The sequence below is a fragment of the Melanerpes formicivorus genome, unplaced genomic scaffold, assembly GCF_026170545.1.
Source record: "Melanerpes formicivorus ecotype bairdi unplaced genomic scaffold, bMelFor1.0.p_v2 SCAF_83, whole genome shotgun sequence".
In the NCBI taxonomy this organism is placed as follows: domain Eukaryota; kingdom Metazoa; phylum Chordata; class Aves; order Piciformes; family Picidae; genus Melanerpes; species Melanerpes formicivorus.
This window is the reverse complement of record NW_027142435.1, coordinates 2,676,147-2,693,296: the sequence shown is the minus strand read 5'-3', so window position 1 is coordinate 2,693,296 and position 17,150 is coordinate 2,676,147. Positions and strand designations below refer to the sequence as shown.

The following is a 17,150-nucleotide window of genomic DNA, read 5'->3' as shown; positions in this document are numbered from 1 at the left end:
GGCGGGGGGGAGGGGATCAAAGCCCCGGGGAGGGGTGCAGCTGGGGCTGGAGGGGCTCAAAGCCCCTGGGAGGGGTGCAGCTGGGGCTGAAGGGGGATAAAGCCCCTGGGAGGGGTGCAGCTGGGGCTGGAGGGGGATAAAGCCCCTGTGAGGAGTTCAGCTGGGGCTGGAGGGGGATAAAGCCCCTGTGAGGAGTTCAGCTGGGGCTGGAGGGGGTTAAAGCCCCTGGGAGGAGTTCAGCCGGGGCTGGAGGGGCTCAAAGCCCCCATGAGGGGTTTAACTGGGGCTGGAGGGGGATAAAGCCCCTGGGAGGAGTTCAGCTGGGGCTGGAGGGGGTTAAAGCCCCTGGGAGGGATTCAGCCGGGGCTGGAGGGGCTCAAAGCCCCCAGGAGGGGTTTAACTGGGGCTGGAGGGGGTTAAAGCCCCTGTGAGGGGTTCAGCTGGGGCTGGAGGGGCTCAAAGCCCCCATGAGGGGTTTAACTGGGGCTGGAGGGGGTTAAAGCCCCTGTGAGGGGTTCAGCTGGGGCTGGAGGGGCTCAAAGCCACACACCAGGGGAGGTGGCTTACAGCACAGGTGCCAGCACTGTGCCAGCCTGGGGTTATCAGCAGTGGAGGAGAGCCCAGCTGTGAGGAGGACCACAGCACCCCGACCCTGCCTGTCCTTGAGCAGACCTTAACAAACTGCAAGCAGTTTTCCAAGCTGTGCTGACTGATGACAGCAGTGAGTCACTGTCAGGCACAGCCCCTGCTTGGGGGTTTACTGCAGCTCCTCTGAGATGAGAGCAGCACATCAACATCTCCCCAGACAGCTGATAGAGCCCCAGGCCTGCACCCTGGCCTTAAGAGGAGCCACCTTGGCTGATGCTCAGAGGGACACCTTCAGTTAGGTAATTTTAGGGTCAGTGCCAGGTTTCCCCTCTGAAGGAACATCTCAGTGCCCTCTGAAATGTGTTTAGCAAACATAACCCTTGCTCCCCAGGCAGAGCCTCCTGCCTTTGTGGCTGCCAGTAATGTCCAACCTGATGATTCTATTTGCAAGGCTGAGGAGGAGGAGGCCTCATCAGTCCTGCTAGAACAAGATTTATCTTCCTGTCAGCTGTAATTCTGACACCACAGCAACTCTTTCTCAAGATTGATAGGGAGGCCAGAACCTCACCTTGACTGTTCCTGTGCTGAAGGCTCCATCTGTGCAGGCTTCACAGTGCTCAGGGCTCTCAGCTCACCTGCCAGGAGCTCAGAGCTGCCCTGACAAGCCAGCTCCAGGCAGGTCAGCTGCACCCTTTGACACAGCAGCTCCAGCTCTTCTCACACAAAGTTGGGTCAACTTCCTGTGCTCCTTTATGAAGTAGCAGGGGGGAAAGAAAGGGAAGAGAGAGGCTTTTTTTGGTGCCTCTTGTACTGACAGCAGCAGCAGAGGCTGCTCTACACCTCGCTCTTGTCTCCCCCAGGATGGGCAGTCACGGACTGTTCGTCAGTTCCAGTTCACTGACTGGCCAGAACAAGGAGTGCCAAAATCAGGAGAAGGTTTTATTGACTTCATTGGACAAGTGCATAAGACCAAGGAGCAGTTTGGCCAGGATGGTCCCATCTCTGTCCACTGCAGGTAGGCAAAAGGGAAACATCTCATTCAGCTGAGGATGGGAAAGAGCAGGAAGGATTTCAAACCCTGCAGCTGTCTCCTTCCTCTCCCACCCCATCTCTGCAGGCAGCTTTCTTGGGGGGTTGCCAAACACTGCTGCTTCTGCCAACCACCTTCATCTCCCCTCACAGAGGGCATTGCCCACAGGGACTTTGACCTTGTCTGTCCAGGGGAGATGTTTGGACCTGCTGCAGTGAGGGAGGTGGGAACCACAGCATCACTGCTTGACCTGCAGCATTAGGAGTCTTTTTTACCAGCTCTAGCCCAGCCCTGCACCTCTGGCACTGCTGGGTTGTGTTTCATAGAGTCACAGAATGGGTTAGGTTGGAAGGGACCTTCAAGCTCACCCAGCCCCAACCCCCTGCCATGGGCAGGGACATCTCCCACCAGCCCAGGCTGCTCAAGGCCTCATCTAGCCTGGCCTTCAACACCTCCAGGGAGGAGGCAGCCACAGCCTCCCTGGGCAACCTGCTCCACCCTCACTGTCAAGAGTTTCTTCCTAAAGAGTTTCATTTCTGCTCTGGCAGGGGGGTTGGGGCTGGATGATCTCCAGAGCTCTCTTCCAACCCTTAGCATTCTATCATTCTGTGCTGGTGCTGAGCTGCTCAGCCACACCATCACCACCTCGTGCAGAGAAGGGTTTGGGGGTTGTAAGCAAGCCTTTGGAGTTGTAAGCAAGCCTTTGGAGTTGTAAGCAAGCCTTGGGGGTCGTGGGCTGCTGTTACCCTGCTGTGTGCTGTCCCTGCAGTGCTGGCGTGGGCAGGACCGGAGTGTTCATCACGCTCAGCATCGTCCTGGAGCGGATGCGCTACGAGGGGGTGGTGGACATCTTCCAGACAGTAAAGATGCTGCGAACACAACGACCTGCAATGGTGCAAACAGAGGTAAGGAGGGCTGGGGAACTCAGCCTCTGTCAAGGTGAAGTCTTCCAGTACCTGAAAGGGCTGCAGGAGAGCTGGGGAAGGACCTTGACAAGGGCTGGGAGTGAGAGGATGAGGAACACCGGATCGGAGCTGGGAGAGGGCAGAGGGAGAGTGGAGAGGAGGAAGAAATCCTTTCCAGTGAGGGTGGGGGGACACTGGCACAGGCTGCCCAGGGAGGCTGTGGATGTCCCCTCCCTGGAGGTGGTCAAGGCCAGGTTGGATGAGGCCTTGAGCAGCCTGGGCTGGTGGGAGGTGTCCCTGCCCATGGGCAGGGGGTTGGAACTGGCTGATCTTGAAGGTCCCTTCCAACCCAAAGTATTCTGTGAGTCCCTGCTTGGTACCTACCTGAAGAACCAACAGCAGAACTGCTTGGGGTAGAGAAAACCTTTAAGATCATTCAGTCCAACCAGTGTGTGACTCCACCAAGGCTGAAGGGATTTCCTTTCCCAGTAGCTCAGAGCTTTTGGGGATCAAAAGCCTGCCCCTGGATCCTGTGCTGGCTGAGGAGCAGGGCAGGGGTCTCCAGGAGCTGTTTCCACCTCTGAGGTTGGTTCTCTTTCCTCTCCCCAGGATGAATACCAATTCTGTTACCAGGCAGCTCTGGAGTATCTGGGAAGTTTTGATCACTATGCAACATAAAAAGCCATCCCTTGTGCAGACTCTACCAACCACTTCAGTCCTGGAAGGCCTCTTCTGACCCAGGAGGAGAGCTTGAACTTAACACAACTGAATCAGAAGAAGAACCTTTTCATCTGGACAATGCTTTGGGGAGCAGGGGGGGAAGGATTGAGAGGAACACCCCTTCAGGAACTCCATCTTGTAACCTGGACAGTGAAGAGGCAGCTCAGGAGATTGCTGAGGGACTGCTTTAAGTGGTGAACTGCTCTCGTTACCTCAAGTGGTGTTCGCTGTGGAGGACATAAGGACATCATGAACCAGATCCAAAAGCTAAATCCCACCTTGTGAGAAGCTGGAGAAGGGAAGGAAACCAACTTTGGTTACATCATTAGAGTTCAAGTTTATTTACTAATCTAGCTGGCAGTCTTTAAAGGAAGTCACTTGCAGAATTGGAGCTGTTCTGGACAAGAGGAGGGAAGGAACTAAACCAATCTCAACACTTAGGCAGACTTGAGGGGGTCAGGAGAGCTTCTAGCTGGAGTCTTAAGCAGCTCAGTAGCAGCAGGGGGGCTGAGTCTGGGCTCACAGGCACCTTGCAAGCAGCAGTCACAGAATGCCCCTGGCCACCCCAGAGGTTTTCTAGCTCACCTTTGGAATACTTGGAACATTCCTCATTTCTTCTAATTCCAACCTTTATTTTGTAGGATATTTAAGATGAGAGAGAGAGAGAGAGAGAGAGAGATGCCACCCCCAGCCTGGCTGTGTGCTGTGGCCTGCCCCCTCCTCACACAGCAGTGGGCCAGGGGGAGGGGGGTGGCAGCTCCCCTGGGCTGGGTTTGCTGGTTCTGTCCCCCCCCTTTCCCAGCACACCCAGCTGCCACCAAGGCATTAGGAACCTGTGCAGTGCTGGCCCAGCCCCTTCCCCCTTCTCTTTGCACATCCACACAGCCCCCACTGCTGCTGCCAGCAGCCCCCACACCTCCTGCCAGCTCCCTGCCACGCAGGGCCAGCAGCAGCTCTCTGACAGGAGCCTGAGAAGCACCCAGCAGAAGTTGTTATTTCCAGCTTGCTTCTTGCTGCCCACCCTGAGCAGAGCAGAGCAGAGCAGCTCTTGGGGAGCAACAGAGAGAGACAGAGCCCCTCAGGACTGGCCCAGCTCCACCAAGGCCATGCTGGGCACAGCTAGGCCCAGGCCTTAGCTGCCTGAATCAGTGGGGGGGGGGGGGGGAGGATCAAAGCAAGGTGCATCCAGTGGCAGATCCTGTGAGTGGCTTTCTTTAAAGCATCCATGTAACTGTACCCAGTGACCTGACCTTGGAGTTTGGGATTCTTTTGGGTTGCTTTTGGTTGTTGTTTTTTTTCCCTGAACAGTCTCTTTGGTTTGTTTTTTTTTCCCTTATTTTTTGGTCTTAAAAAAACAAGAACCAGAAGAAAAGCCCCAGCCAGAAGCCTCTCAGTCACTGAAACTCAACCAAGAAAGCAAACTTTGCTTCTTATTTGTTCATATTCTGTTCAGAGACAGTCTCTATTTTTTCACTGTAGAAATGGTCTGTGTAATGGCTGTGCTATATAAAAGGCAGTGCAAATTGCTCCTTCTACATCTTGCTCTTTTGGGTTTCCCTCCCCCCTCCCCTAACCAGTTCAAAGGTTTCACTTTGGCCTCAGCTTAAGGACAAAAATTCCTCCTTGCTGGGTTTTTGTTTTGGTTTGGGTTTTGTTGTTATGGATTTGGGTTCTTGGGGTTTGTTTACAGCTGCAGACATATCACCTGGGGGGGAGAGGGAGGGGGTGAAAGGAGCAGGCAAGTGCCAGCCTCACTCCCCAGCCCTTCAGCTGGGGCTGAGCAGGGCCAGGGGTGAACTGGAAGACAAGAATCCAAGCCTGGTTAGGTGTTCCAGGCCAGGTTGGGTGAGGCCTTGAGCAACCTGAGCTAGTGGGAGGTGTCCTTGCCCAGGGCAGGGGCTTGGAACTGGATGATCTTTGAGGTCCCTTCCAACCCAGTCTGTGACCTACTACCACCAGTGTCTGACTTGAGGGGAGGCAGGCAGCCAGCAGCCAGAGCCATGGCACCACACCAGCACCCACAGAGGGCTTTGACATCAAAGGTGGACTGTAGGCACCAGCCAGAGCCTGGGAGGCCAAGAAAGCTCTTGGAAGTGTGGGGGAGGAGAAGGCTTCTTGCCCCCCAGAGGTGGGGAGGGCAGGGCCAGGCCCTGCTGCCCTGGCTGCTGCTTGCCTGCAACTCTCCCTTCTCCTAGCAGGGCTACACCTCCTGGCCAGCCAAAGTGCCACCCAGAGGCCCCAGCAGGAGCTCTTCCCTGCCATGAACTGAACACACAAAAAAAAAGAGACAAGAAAAGAGAAAGGCACTGAAAGTAAAAAAGGCTTCTTCAAGATTTCCCTTCTTCTGTGTGTGGAAGTTGCCCAAAATTGCTGAAGTCTGTTGCCTCAGTAAAGACAAGAACAAAATCTTACTGGAGGAGCTGGGGGAGGGAGGGGAGCCTGGGTTTATTTTTCCTTTGTATGAGAGCAAAGTGCTGTTGCTTTCACACTGTTCCCAACTGAACCAGTAAGTGGTTTTCATACCACAGTGTATGTAGATATCTTGACTTTGTATTAAAGGAAGATTGTCTGAAGGATCTGCTGCCAGAGCTCTCTGTGGGGCACTGGGAGGGGTGGGGGGTAGGGGAAGGGCTCTGGTGCCCACAGCCAGGGAGCAGGTTGCTCTCCCTCTCTCTCTCTGCTCCTCCTACATCCAGGCCCTCTTCACAAGCCCAAGAAGCTCAGCTGCAGAGCTTGTGGCTGCAGGGGGCAGACACACACTTGAGGCTGCTCCAGCTGTGGCAGGCTGGCCCTTGGCAGGAGCCAGGGCCGTGGCTCACTGAGAAACCACAGAGTGGGGGTTGTGCCCACCAGCAGGTTTAAAGGCTTTGGTGAGCTCCACCCTGCTCTCTGTCCCTCTTTGCCTCCTGTGGGGCACTGGCTTCAAAAGTAGGAGATGCCAGCCCCTTGCCTGCTCAGGCTCCCACCCATGGGCAGCAGTTGCCAAGCCCCCTGAGCTGGTCCAGGTGCCAGCCTGGCTCTGGAGGAGGGCAAAAGCTCAGTGAAGAACCACTCACCAGAGCAGGAGGCAGCCAGGGGCCCTGCTTGCAGCCATGGCAGATGGAGAGCTCCCTCCTCACACTGTCAGAGGTTCCCATGGCAGCTGGGAAGGTCAGGAGGAGAAAGCAGCTCAGCTCCTCTGCTGCCTCACACTGCTGCCACCTGTAAGACAACAGAGGGACAGTGCTGAGAGCACAGAGCTTACCCAGCCTGCCCTCCCCATGCCTCCTTCAGCTGCTGAAGCATCTTGGAGCCAAAGAAACTAAACCAGAGCCCTTGGCAGGGCTGTGCTGGGAGTGGCTCCTGCTCACAGTCAGCTCAGCCTGGCCTGAGCTCCCCACAGCATCCATGTTAAGGCAGGAAGGGGCTAGAGGGAAGGGCCAGAGCAGGGGGATGGCAGAGTGTGGCCAGCAGGGTAACTTTCCCCTCTGCCTTGCCCTGGTGAGGCCACACCTGGAGCATTGTGTCCAGCACTGGGCTCCCCAGTTCAGGAGAGATGAGCAGCCACTGGAGAGAGTCCAGTGGAGGACAAGAGGATGCAGAGGGGCCTGGAGCATCTCTGGGAGGAGGAAAGGTTGGTGACAGCTCAGGAATCATCCCTCAGCCCTCCCTCTCTTCCTAGCTGTGCCACATCCAGAGGCCAATCCCAAACCACTCTGCTCAAGGTAGCTGCTGGAAGGCCACCAAGCCCTGAGTCCCTCTCACCAGGGCCACCTGCAGCCCCCAGACCATGTCCTGGCACCTGACAGCCCAGCCCAGCCTGCCCACCTCATCCCCAGGCAGTGCAGCCCCTGCCTGTCCCTCTGCTGGGGCCACCAGGGGCACCCAGAGCCCAGCTTGGCCAACCTGCAGCCTCAGGGCTGGGGGATAACAGCAGGAGCCAGCTTGGGGCCTGGGGGGAGCAGGCTGGGCCCAGCTGACACCACACTGGGCAAAACCAGCTCCTGGAGCAGGCTTCAGCTGCAAGGCCCTGACCCAGCTCAGCAGGAGCTTGCCCTGAGAGCCCTGCACAAACCAAAGCCCAGAGCCCCTCGGTCCCAGGAGCAGGACAGAGAGTTCCCAGCAGCTGGGATTCCCATTCCAGAGAACAGGAGCAGCCTTTCTTGCTGTATGGAATTACCCAAGTGGCAAACCCAGCTCCCAGGCCAGGAGAAATCCTTCTTGTTGCAACAGGCTTTAATGAGAGCAAGAGAAGCTGCAACAGAGTGAGAAATCAATTCCTGCTCCAGACTAAAATGGTTGCAAAGTCCAGGGCAGTAACTCAGCAGATGTAGAACTGAGCTGGGCAAAGGCAATCCCCTTGTAGGCTCTGAGCTGGGCCCAGCAAGTTCTTCCCCTGGGAAAGGGACAGAGGGAGCCTGCTCCCAAATTCCCTAAGCAGGAAACCCCAAACTCCTCTGCTCCTCCCTGCTGAGACCTCCCCTGCAGTGCTGGGGCCAGCACAAGGGCAGGGACAGGCTGGGGTGGTCAGAAGGCAGGAGATCAAAGACCTGCTGAGGCTGGAAGGGACCTTTGAGAGCACCAAGCCCAAGCTCACCAGAGCCCACAGTCCCAGCACAGCTGCTGAGCCACTGCACCACGGCCCTCAGCACCACATCCAGGCAGCTTCTGACCCCATCCAGGGGTGGGGACTCCACCACCTCCCTGGGCAGCCTGGGGCAGTGCCTGAGAACCCTTGGCTGGGACAAAGTCTTTCCTAATCTCCAGTCTGAACCTCCCCTGGCACAGCCTGAGGCCCTGTCCTCATCCTCTCACTTCTTGCATGTGAGAAGAGACCAACCCCACCAGGCTCCAGCCTCCCTTCAGGGGCTTGCAGAGAGCAAGGAGGTCTCTTCCCTCCTCTCCAGCCTGAGCCCCAGTTCCCTCAGCTGCTCCTCACAGGACCTGAGTTCAGGTCCCTTCCCCAGCTCTGTTGTCCACCTCTGGACCCACTCCAGCCCCTCAATGTCCTTCTTGGACTGAGGGGCCCAAAGCTGAGCCCAGCACTCAAGGTGTGGCCTCCCCAGTGCCAAGCAGAGGGCTGGCTCCAGACTGGGGATGGCTGAGGGCCCAGCAGCACTGTCCCCAGCCACTGGCAGCCTGCTCTCCCCAGCCACTGAATGCCTTCATCCCAGTCTGCCTTCATCTGCCTCTCTCTGCCCACCCTCCCACCCATCAAGGAACAGCTTCAGATCCCTTCCCAGCCCACACAGAGCTCACAGCTGCTGCTGCCATCTCCCCCTGCCTTCCTCTCTCCAAAGCCCAGCCGGTTCCATTCCCCCCCAGTGACTACAGGGAGGGATTCCCAGTGAGGGGACTCTGGGGCTCCATCCTCTGAGGACCTGTGTGGGGCCACATCCATCCCAGCACTCCCTGAAGTGCAGATGGCAGCCAGAGATTAATGAGTTACACAAGGGGCTTAGCCCAGGCTCAGCAGGGATGATGAAACCCTCAGAGGGGAAAAAACTTGTGGCCAAATGATGTTAAATAAGAGTGGGGGGAGGAAAACAACAATCAAAGCTCTGGTCCTTAACCACAGAACAGTGTGTGTGAGGAGCTGCTCAAGGCCAGGCAGGATGAGGCCCTGAGCAACCTGGGCTAGTGGAAGGTGTCCCTGCCCATGGCAGGGGGCTTGGAACTGGGTGATCCTGGAGGTCCCTTCCAAGCCAAACCATTCAGTGAGTCTATGAATCCCTAAAGCAGGTTCCACAGCCCTCCTCCCACCTCCTGGCTGGGAGAGAGCCCAGCCAGTCCCAGCAGAAGAACCACCAGCCCCATGGCAGACTGGAATGCCTGCACCCACCCCAGAGATGCTGTTGAGATTCCCTGCTAAATGCTCAGGAGGTGTCCACCCAGGAGAAAACATCACAGAAGCCCAGCATGGGGGGGGGGGAGGGGGAAGGGACCTCTGGAGGTCATAGAATCATAGATTGCTTCACTTGGAAAGGTCCTCTGAGATCATTGGGTCCAGCAGTCAACCTAAGACCACCATGGCCATCAAACCCAAGCCCCTGCCCAAGCAGGGCACCCCCAGCAGCTTGCCCAGCAGCACAGTGCCCGGGGGGGGCTGGAAGCTCTCCACAGGAGACTCCCCAACCTCTCTGGGCAGCCTGCTGCAGGCCTCCAGCAGCCTCACACCAAAGGAGTTTCTCCTTAGGTTCTAATGAAACCTCCTGGGCTGGAGTCTCACTTGTAGAGGCTGTAGGTGGGGAAAGGGGAGCTGGGAGACCTTCACTGTGCAGCTGAGCCCACTGCCAGTGCCTCTGCTAAGAAGCTCCTGGGTTGGATTCCTCACCCTCACAGCAGCACCTTGCCCCCCACACCACCACCACCCTCTCCTGGAGCAGCTGCTGCCCAGGAACTTCACACCAACAAACAACAACAGCCTGGGGGCCAAGACACAGGTGGTGCAATGCCCAGCTGCCCCACACCAGGGGGAGAAGGTGGAGAAGGGATGAAGGAACCAGACCAAAGCAGCAGAAGTGGAGAGGACAACTGCCAAGAGCCCAGCAGTAGCTGCAGCTGCAGACCCTCCCCGCGCACAGCGAGCCTCCATCCACGGCGAACACCAAGGCTCCTGGGGACACTGAACCCCTGCCCATGGAGCTACCCCAGGCCAGGCACATGCAGGATGAAGCTGTGAGCTGAACTGAGGCAGGACTGGAGCTGCTGAGGCCCCTGGGAGGGTGCAAAGGGGCTACAGGTGTGTGATTTGGGCAGCAGAGCAGCTGTGCGGCTCTCAACGGCCACAAAGGCTTCTCCTCAGCTTCTGCCTCTGAAAGAGAGGCAAAGGGAAAGTCTGCCACAGCTGTGCCACACAGGAAAGGCTCTTAGGGAAGCCCAGGAGCACAGTTCCCAGGAAACTGCACCCCCAGAATTCAAAGAAAACTGGTGGCTGAGCCTCATGTTCCCAGCTCTGGAGCTGCTGTGTTCAGGGGAAGGTGCTCAGGCTCCCAGAGGCTTCAACACCTCACCAAGCTCTGTGTCTGCAGGGGGAGATGCTCTGATGATGAGGAGCAAAGGAGGGACACCTGTTTGGCCCTGCTCCTCTTGAGGAAGGAACAGGTGGGGAGGGAGATGTTTGTGCCAGCAGGGTCTGCTCAGCCAGGTTGAGTTGGAAAGGGCAAGACACAAACCATGCCAAGCAGAGGCCTGAGACCAGGAACCATTTCTTTGCTGCAGGAGTGGTCAGGGACTGGCACAGGCTGCCAGGGAGGTGCTGGAGCCCCCAGCCCTGGAGCTGGTCAAAAGGTGTGGACAAAGCACCTGGGGCCATGGTTTGATGGCCTGGGTGGTGTGGGGCTGCTGGTTGGACTGGGTGACCTCAGAGGGCTCTTCCAACCCAAACAATTCCATGAGTCTATGAGAAGCAAGAGAGAGGACCTGAGCATGGGGCTGTGCATCAGGGACCACAGGAGCCCATTGGGAGTGCTTCTGCTGGAGCCTCAAGCCAGGAGTTCCATCTCTATCCCCACTGACAAGCTCAGGGAGCACTGGCAGGTGCCCCCTGCCTCAGGTGCTCTGAAGCAGACTCTGGTCACATTCCCTGGCAGGGCCTCCTCATTCACCTGCAATGGGACAAACTGTCCTGAGCCAGGAAACATCCAGCCAGGGGCAGAGAGAGCACCAAGGGTCACAAGAGCTGCTCCTCAGGTGGCTCCTGATGCATCCTGTGACCTTAGAGGCCTTTCCCAGCCCAAGCAGCTCAATTCCATAGCTCCTCAGCTGATGCCACACACGAGTGAGAACCTCCTCCTCTCAAGTAGCCTTCTACCAGCAGCAACCTTTGGGCAAATCCTCCTCTCTGGGCCCCCATGATGAAAAGCTTTGCTCCTTTCAAGCTGAAGCTGTGCAAAGGCAGTGCCTGGGGCTGAGGGGTTCTGGTTTATTCCCACTCCAATCACTTCAGCATCACTCTGGTGGAGCACCAGGGCCTAGAACCCAGCTCCCTCTGACCTGGCTGTCAGCCCTTAGCCAAGGAGCAGTTTGAGGGTGAAGCCCCACAGCTACACCCCAAGGAGTGGTTATGGTGGCAGCAGGAGAAGCTGCTTGCAGCTGCTGGAGGGTTTGAGGTTTTTTAGCTCAATAATGTTTAAACTTTAAAAAAAAAAAAGAAAAGGGAAAAAAAGCAAAAGGGAGGGGGGGGGGGGGGGGGGGGAAGAAAAATCCTCCACCTAATTACATCTTTGTGAGGAAGATCATAAATCACCTCATTACAATGGGAGCCTCTGCATCCTTCCAGCAGCCCACAAGCAGCCTACCCAAGTTCTTATCTCATTACTGTTTAATTAAGAATTATGTTGGAGCATCTTCTTTTTAATTATCACAGAGCCCAGATGACTTCTAAGCTCCTCTTTTCTCAACCCAAAAAAAAAAGAGGAGGGAGGGTGAGGTCCAGAAATGGGCTCTGATGAGTTTACAGCTGGCTCCTGGGGGAACTGGAATGGAATCACTCTGCAGAGAGGCTGAGCACCGAGAAAGGCAACTGGCAAAGGGAACATCTGGGGCCTCTCAATTAGTGTCAGCCAGCTGCCAGCAGCTTACAAGGAGGATGCTGAAGTGAGGGTTTTTGGGGGTCAGAATGGGGTGGGTTGGAAGGGACCTTCAAGATCATCCAGTCCCAGCCTTCCCCTGCCCTGGGCAGGGACCCCTCCCACCAGCCCAGGCTGCTCCAGGCCTCATCCAGCCTGGCCTGGGACTCCTCCAGGGGGGGGACAGCCACAGCCTCCCTGGGCAGCCTGTGCCAGGCTCTCCCCAGCCTCACTGCAAAGAACTTCCTCCTAATCTCCACTCTAACAGATGTTAGACCAGAGCTAGGGAGCAGGGTTGGACAGGCTGCCCAGGGAGGCTGTGGCTGTCCCCTCCCTGGAGGTGTCCCAGGCCAGGCTGGATGAGGCCTGGAGCAGCCTGGGCTGGTGGGAGGGGTCCCTGCCCAGGGCAGGGGGTTGGGGCTGGCTGATCTCGAAGCCAAATGATTCTGTGAGGCTATGAGGAGGGCTCACAGAGAGCCTCTCTTGCTGTGTACTGGCCAGCCCTGGGCTTCATCCCACAAAAATCTCCATCACCCCCTGAGGAGCAGCTTTCAGCACAGGCAGAGTTTGGGGTTTGGCTGTTTCTGGACAGATCCATGTGTTAAGGCTCCAGGTGCTTTCTGTCCTTCCACACCAGAACAGCTCTTCACCAACAACCAAGCAGGAGGCAGTGAGATCCCTCCAGCTCCCAAGATGCTCCACATCCCTCCTCCTAACACACACTCACAGAAGTGTTGCAGTTGGGAAAGACCTCTGAGGTCACTGAGTTATCACCACGGACCAGCACACACAGGGTGGCCACCAGGGGGATGGAGACCTCCTCTTTCCAAGGAGTCCCATGGGAAAGGCAAGGGCTGATGGGGACAAGGTACTGCTGGGGAGAGTCCACTGGAATCCAGGAGCAAACTGCTCACTGTGAGAACAGCTGGAACTGGAATCATCTCCCAGGGGAAGCAGTGGAGTGCCCTGCATTGGTCAGTTTAAGCCTGCCAGGGTGCTGGGCCAGCTCACCTCAGCTCCACCACCACCTCCAAGGGTTGGAGCAGTTGGTCCCTGGGGTCCTTTCCAAGCTGGCATTCCGGGGTTCTGAGTCCAACCATCAAGCTAAGGCCACCATGGCCATCAGGGGCAGCTTCTCCCCATCAAACCACTTTGCCACCAAGAGCTCCTGTAGCCTGTGCTGTGGCAAGCCCTGCTGCCCCTGCCCCCCAGCCCTGGCATCCAGCTGCAGGGGGCACAGCTCTGGCTTCTCAAGGCCAGCACCTCCTCCTTCAGTTGGGTGGAATCACCACAGAGAGATGATGAGGTTTTGGTTAAGATTTGATCCAATTAATTAGCCTGAGAATATCAGCACAGCCAGGCAGGCAAAGGAAAGCAGAGATAAATCCCTGCCACTGCACTGCTTCATCTTTTAAAGGCAATTAACTCTTAGTTATTAGCTTTTAATTAGGGAATAATAATGACACCATTAATACAGTTCATTATACTTGTCAGCAGACAGCTGTTCCAAACAGATTTCATTATCAGATCTTGGAGGCTTTTGTCTGCTCCCCTGTTGATGGGGGAAGGCAGCAGCTCCCCAAAGCTCTGGCCAGGGGGTCCCTGGGGGCAGCTCCTGGGAGCACAGCTCCTGCCAAGCAGAAGTCACCAAAAGCTGGGACCTTGTCCTCCTCTCCCTGTGTGGCAGGAGCTGGCTCTCACCTCAACCCCTTTCTGAAGCTGGATCATAGGATCCCCAAGGTTGGAGGAGACCTCTGAGATCAACAAGTCCAACCTTCCACCCAGCACCTCCATGACCAGGGATGGGGCCTCAACCACATCCCTGGGCAACCTGTTCCAGTGTTCCAGCACCCTCAGAGTGAAGAACTTCCTCCTGATGTCCAACACAAATCTCTCCTCCTCCAGTTTCAAACCATCTTCCCTCACCCTATCACCACCCAGCTCTCCTGTAGCCTCCTTCAGGTGCATCAGACCCAGCTGGGCCTCCCAGGAGCTCATTTCATTCTGGTTCTCACCTCGGTCCTGAGAGGGCCTTCAGGTCCTGGGTGTGATGCTGGAGGTGTTAGTGTCAGCACACAGCTCCCAAACCATCCAAGGTCACTTCTCCTTCACACCAGTGCCTAAGCCTGGATATTTTAGCAGAAGCTGCTGGAGACATCTTGGTGCAGCTACCAAAACTTCTCAGCTGAGGACACTTCTGTGCTCAGCTGTATCCAGGCAGCAGCTGGGAGAGGAAAACCAACAGAGGAACTGAATTTCATCAGACTTTGTCTCCACAACACTCCTGACACCCAAGATCAGGAGACACTGATGTTGCTCTCCTCATGAGGCAACCCAAAGCTCCAGGTGGGGGTTGTAAAGGAGCCACCAGCAGAGCTCTGGCTGCAGGACAGCTTCCCACCCCACCTGGCCATTGTGATCCTGCTGGGGGTGCCCTGCTTGAGCTCTGGGTGATCTCCAGAGCTCCCTTCCAACCCCACCATGCTGGGGCTCTGTCCTCTGGCAGTGTGCTCTTGGTCCTCACAGAGCTCCATGAACACCATGTTGTCACCTGCAGGTACTCAGCCACTCAGCTCTGAACCTGCACATCTCAATCTCAGCCAGGAGAAACAAATGAGGACATCTCTGGGCAGTGAGGAAAACTGCAGAGAAATCAATTTGGACAAAAGGATCCTTAATTTGAGAGTATCAGAGAAGGGAGAGGAATCAGCCTGCCTAATAAGCAGCCAATTGCCTGCATGCTGAAGGAAGGTGATGATGAATGGTTCCTGCAGAGCAGAGCCATCCCTCAGCAGAGGCATCTCCCACCACCAGCTGCACCCAGGCACATTTTTCCCTGCATGCCAAGCAGGATCTCAGGCTAAGCACCCAAGCCAGGACACAAAGCTACTGGATTGCAGAGCTAATTCCCTGCTAGAGCTGAATCCCAGCTTAATCAGATGCACCACTCCTCCTGCCTGGGTAGTCTCTAGTGGCTCAAGCTGTAACAAAAAAACCCCAAAGCCACACAGAGTAAGGAACAAAGCTTCAGCTCTAAGTGGGGACAGGAGGAGCTCAGCCTGGCACGGCAGCCTTTCCCCCCAGCTCGGTGCTTCTCCACCTAGAAAGTTGCCCAGGGACCTCCTCCTGTCCCTGCAATCAACTCAGGTTTGATCATTTTAGGCAGGCAGAGGAAGCTCTGCTGCTCTAAACGGCAGCAGCAGCTGGGCTTGCACCGCGGGTGAGTGACCATTCACTGCCCATCAGAGGCCATGTGCTGTGCCCTGCAGAGGGCTCCGCGGGAGGCAGCAGAGGAGGGCTGGGGATGGCCACTTCTTTATTTTCAAACCCTGATCTGGGGCAGAGGGGAGGGGAGGGGATCCCTCCTGTTCCAGAGACAGCTTGGCCACGAGCTCATTGGCTGGGGGCTATCAGCAGCTGGCATCTGAAATGGCAAAGCCAGGGCGGAGAGAGGTAAGCCAGAGTCAACTGTGCTGAACCAGAGCCAAGCTCTGATGGATTCCACAGGCAGAGCGGCCGAGCTGCAGTGCCTGTGTGATTCCAAACAGGATTTGCACAGTGACCTTTATGTTTCCCCTCCTGGAAACCAAAAAATGGAATTGTTTTGCTCCTCTTAATGCAGAATAAATAGCTGGCAGTCCTTCCCTCTTGGTGTGAGAGTAAACCAAGTTGTTATCTTTGTCTGCTATCAAAGCTGCCAAATAATTCCAGCCCAGCGTCTCCAGCTCATTTGAGCCTTGGTGTGTGGCCAAAGCTGCTCTGCTTTTGTTAGCTTCTGCCTGTCTGTTCCAGCACAGTTGCTCATGGGATGGGGGAGTTTTGGGGCCCTCACACCAAGCAGGACTTTGAGGGGCTGGAGCAGGGCCAGAGAAGGGCAACAAAGCTGGGGAAGGGTCTGGAGAACAGGGCTGGGGAGGAGCAGCTGAGGGAGCTGGGGGTGGTCAGTCTGGAGAGGAGGAGGCTGGGGGGAGACCTCACTGCTCTCTGCAGCTCCCTGAGAGGAGGTTGGAGCCAGGTAGGACTTGGTTTCTTCTCCCAAGGAACAAGAGGAAATAGCCTCAAGTTGCACTGGGGGGAGGTCAGGTTGGGCACAAGAAAAGATTTGTTTGCTGCCAGAGTGGTCAGGGACTGGCACAGGCTGCCAGGGAGGTGCTGGAGTCCCCAGCCCTGGAGCTGGTCAGAACATGTGTGGACAATGCACCTGGGGCCATGGTTTGATGGCCAGGGTGGTGTGGGGCTGCTGGTTGGACTGGGTGACCTCAGAGGGCTCTTCCAACCCAAACAATTCCATGAGTCTATGAGAAGCAAGAGAGAGGACCTGAGCATGGGGCTGTGCATCAGGGACCACAGGAGCCCATTGGGAGTGCTTCTGCTGGAGCCTCAAGCCAGGAGTTCCATCTCTATCCCCACTGACAAGCTCAGGGAGCACTGGCAGGTGCCCCCTGCCTCAGGTGCTCTGAAGCAGACTCTGGTCACATTCCCTGGCAGGGCCTCCTCATTTACCTGCAATGGGACAAACTGTCCTGAGCCAGGAAACATCCAACCAGGGGCAGAGAGAGCACCAAGAGTCACAAGAGCTGCTCCTCAGGTGGCTCCTGATGCATCCTGTGAAGCAGCAGCAAGGTGTCAGACAAGAGCAGAGTGTGGCAATAGCTGAAGGGAGCTGTTTCACACCTACCTGGGCAGAGGGACAGCTCTGGCACTTGGCAGCTTCCATGCAGACAAATCTTGCTCCTTGCTTTAATCCATCCAAGTACAACCACGTGCTCCAGAGAGCTCTTCTACCAACCTCTGCTCCTTCCAGCTTGGTCTATTTGCAGGCCAGGGCTTTGCAATCATTTCATCATTGCAGAAAGGCTGCAAACAGCTTGTTAGACTTCCCTTAGCCTTATGTAGGGCAGGGGAAAGAGGCCTGAGCATGAAAATCAGCAAGGATTTACCTACTGCAGCACCAGCAAAGGAAAACTCAAGCCAGGGAGAGAACTCATTGAATCACAGAATGGGTTGGGTTGGAAGGGATCTTAAAGATCATCTGGTTCCACCTCCCCTGCCATGGACAGGGACATCTTCAACCAGGCCTGTCCAACTGATCTATCACCCTCTGAGCCCTCAGGGGAGATGCTCACCACCAGAGCACACAACCCACCTGAGAAATTGCACTGTTCAGCTTAAACTGCTCTTAAACTAAACCAGCAGGCCCAGACTCAAGGCAAAGTTTAGTTCCTGATTACCTTCAGCTCCAACTCCTCAAGTCAACCACTCCAACCAAATGAAGGGCATCCTTCCAGAAGGGAATTGCACCTGCTTAATGAGTAGCTTTATTAAACTGCTGCAATTTGGTCAAGCTGAAGGGGAACT

The 17,150-nt window shown here is 56.1% G+C and overlaps 1 protein-coding gene and 1 long non-coding RNA gene across 20 annotated transcripts in view; one reads left to right on the top strand and one right to left on the bottom strand.

Annotated features, from left to right (window-relative positions):
• Positions 1 to 5,819, top strand: part of PTPRS (protein tyrosine phosphatase receptor type S) — a 178,041-nt gene extending 172,222 nt beyond the window's left edge. For all 19 annotated transcript variants that reach the window (XM_068164973.1, XM_068164971.1, XM_068164970.1 and 16 more), the window contains 3 exons: positions 1,449 to 1,603; positions 2,388 to 2,523; positions 3,133 to 5,819. In XM_068164973.1, the coding sequence (XP_068021074.1) occupies positions 1,449 to 1,603; positions 2,388 to 2,523; positions 3,133 to 3,201 (360 nt within the window). In that variant the 3' untranslated portion in view covers positions 3,202 to 5,819. The remainder of the gene's footprint in view (positions 1 to 1,448; positions 1,604 to 2,387; positions 2,524 to 3,132) is intronic.
• A 486-nt stretch (positions 5,820 to 6,305) lies between these two features.
• On the bottom strand, positions 6,306 to 16,687 carry LOC137454791 (uncharacterized). Its single transcript, XR_010990683.1, has 3 exons — positions 16,471 to 16,687; positions 13,808 to 14,016; positions 6,306 to 6,444 (listed from the first exon to the last, which is right to left on the bottom strand). It is a non-coding gene; the product is annotated as an uncharacterized lncRNA (long non-coding RNA).
• Between the last annotated feature and the right edge of the window lie 463 nt (positions 16,688 to 17,150).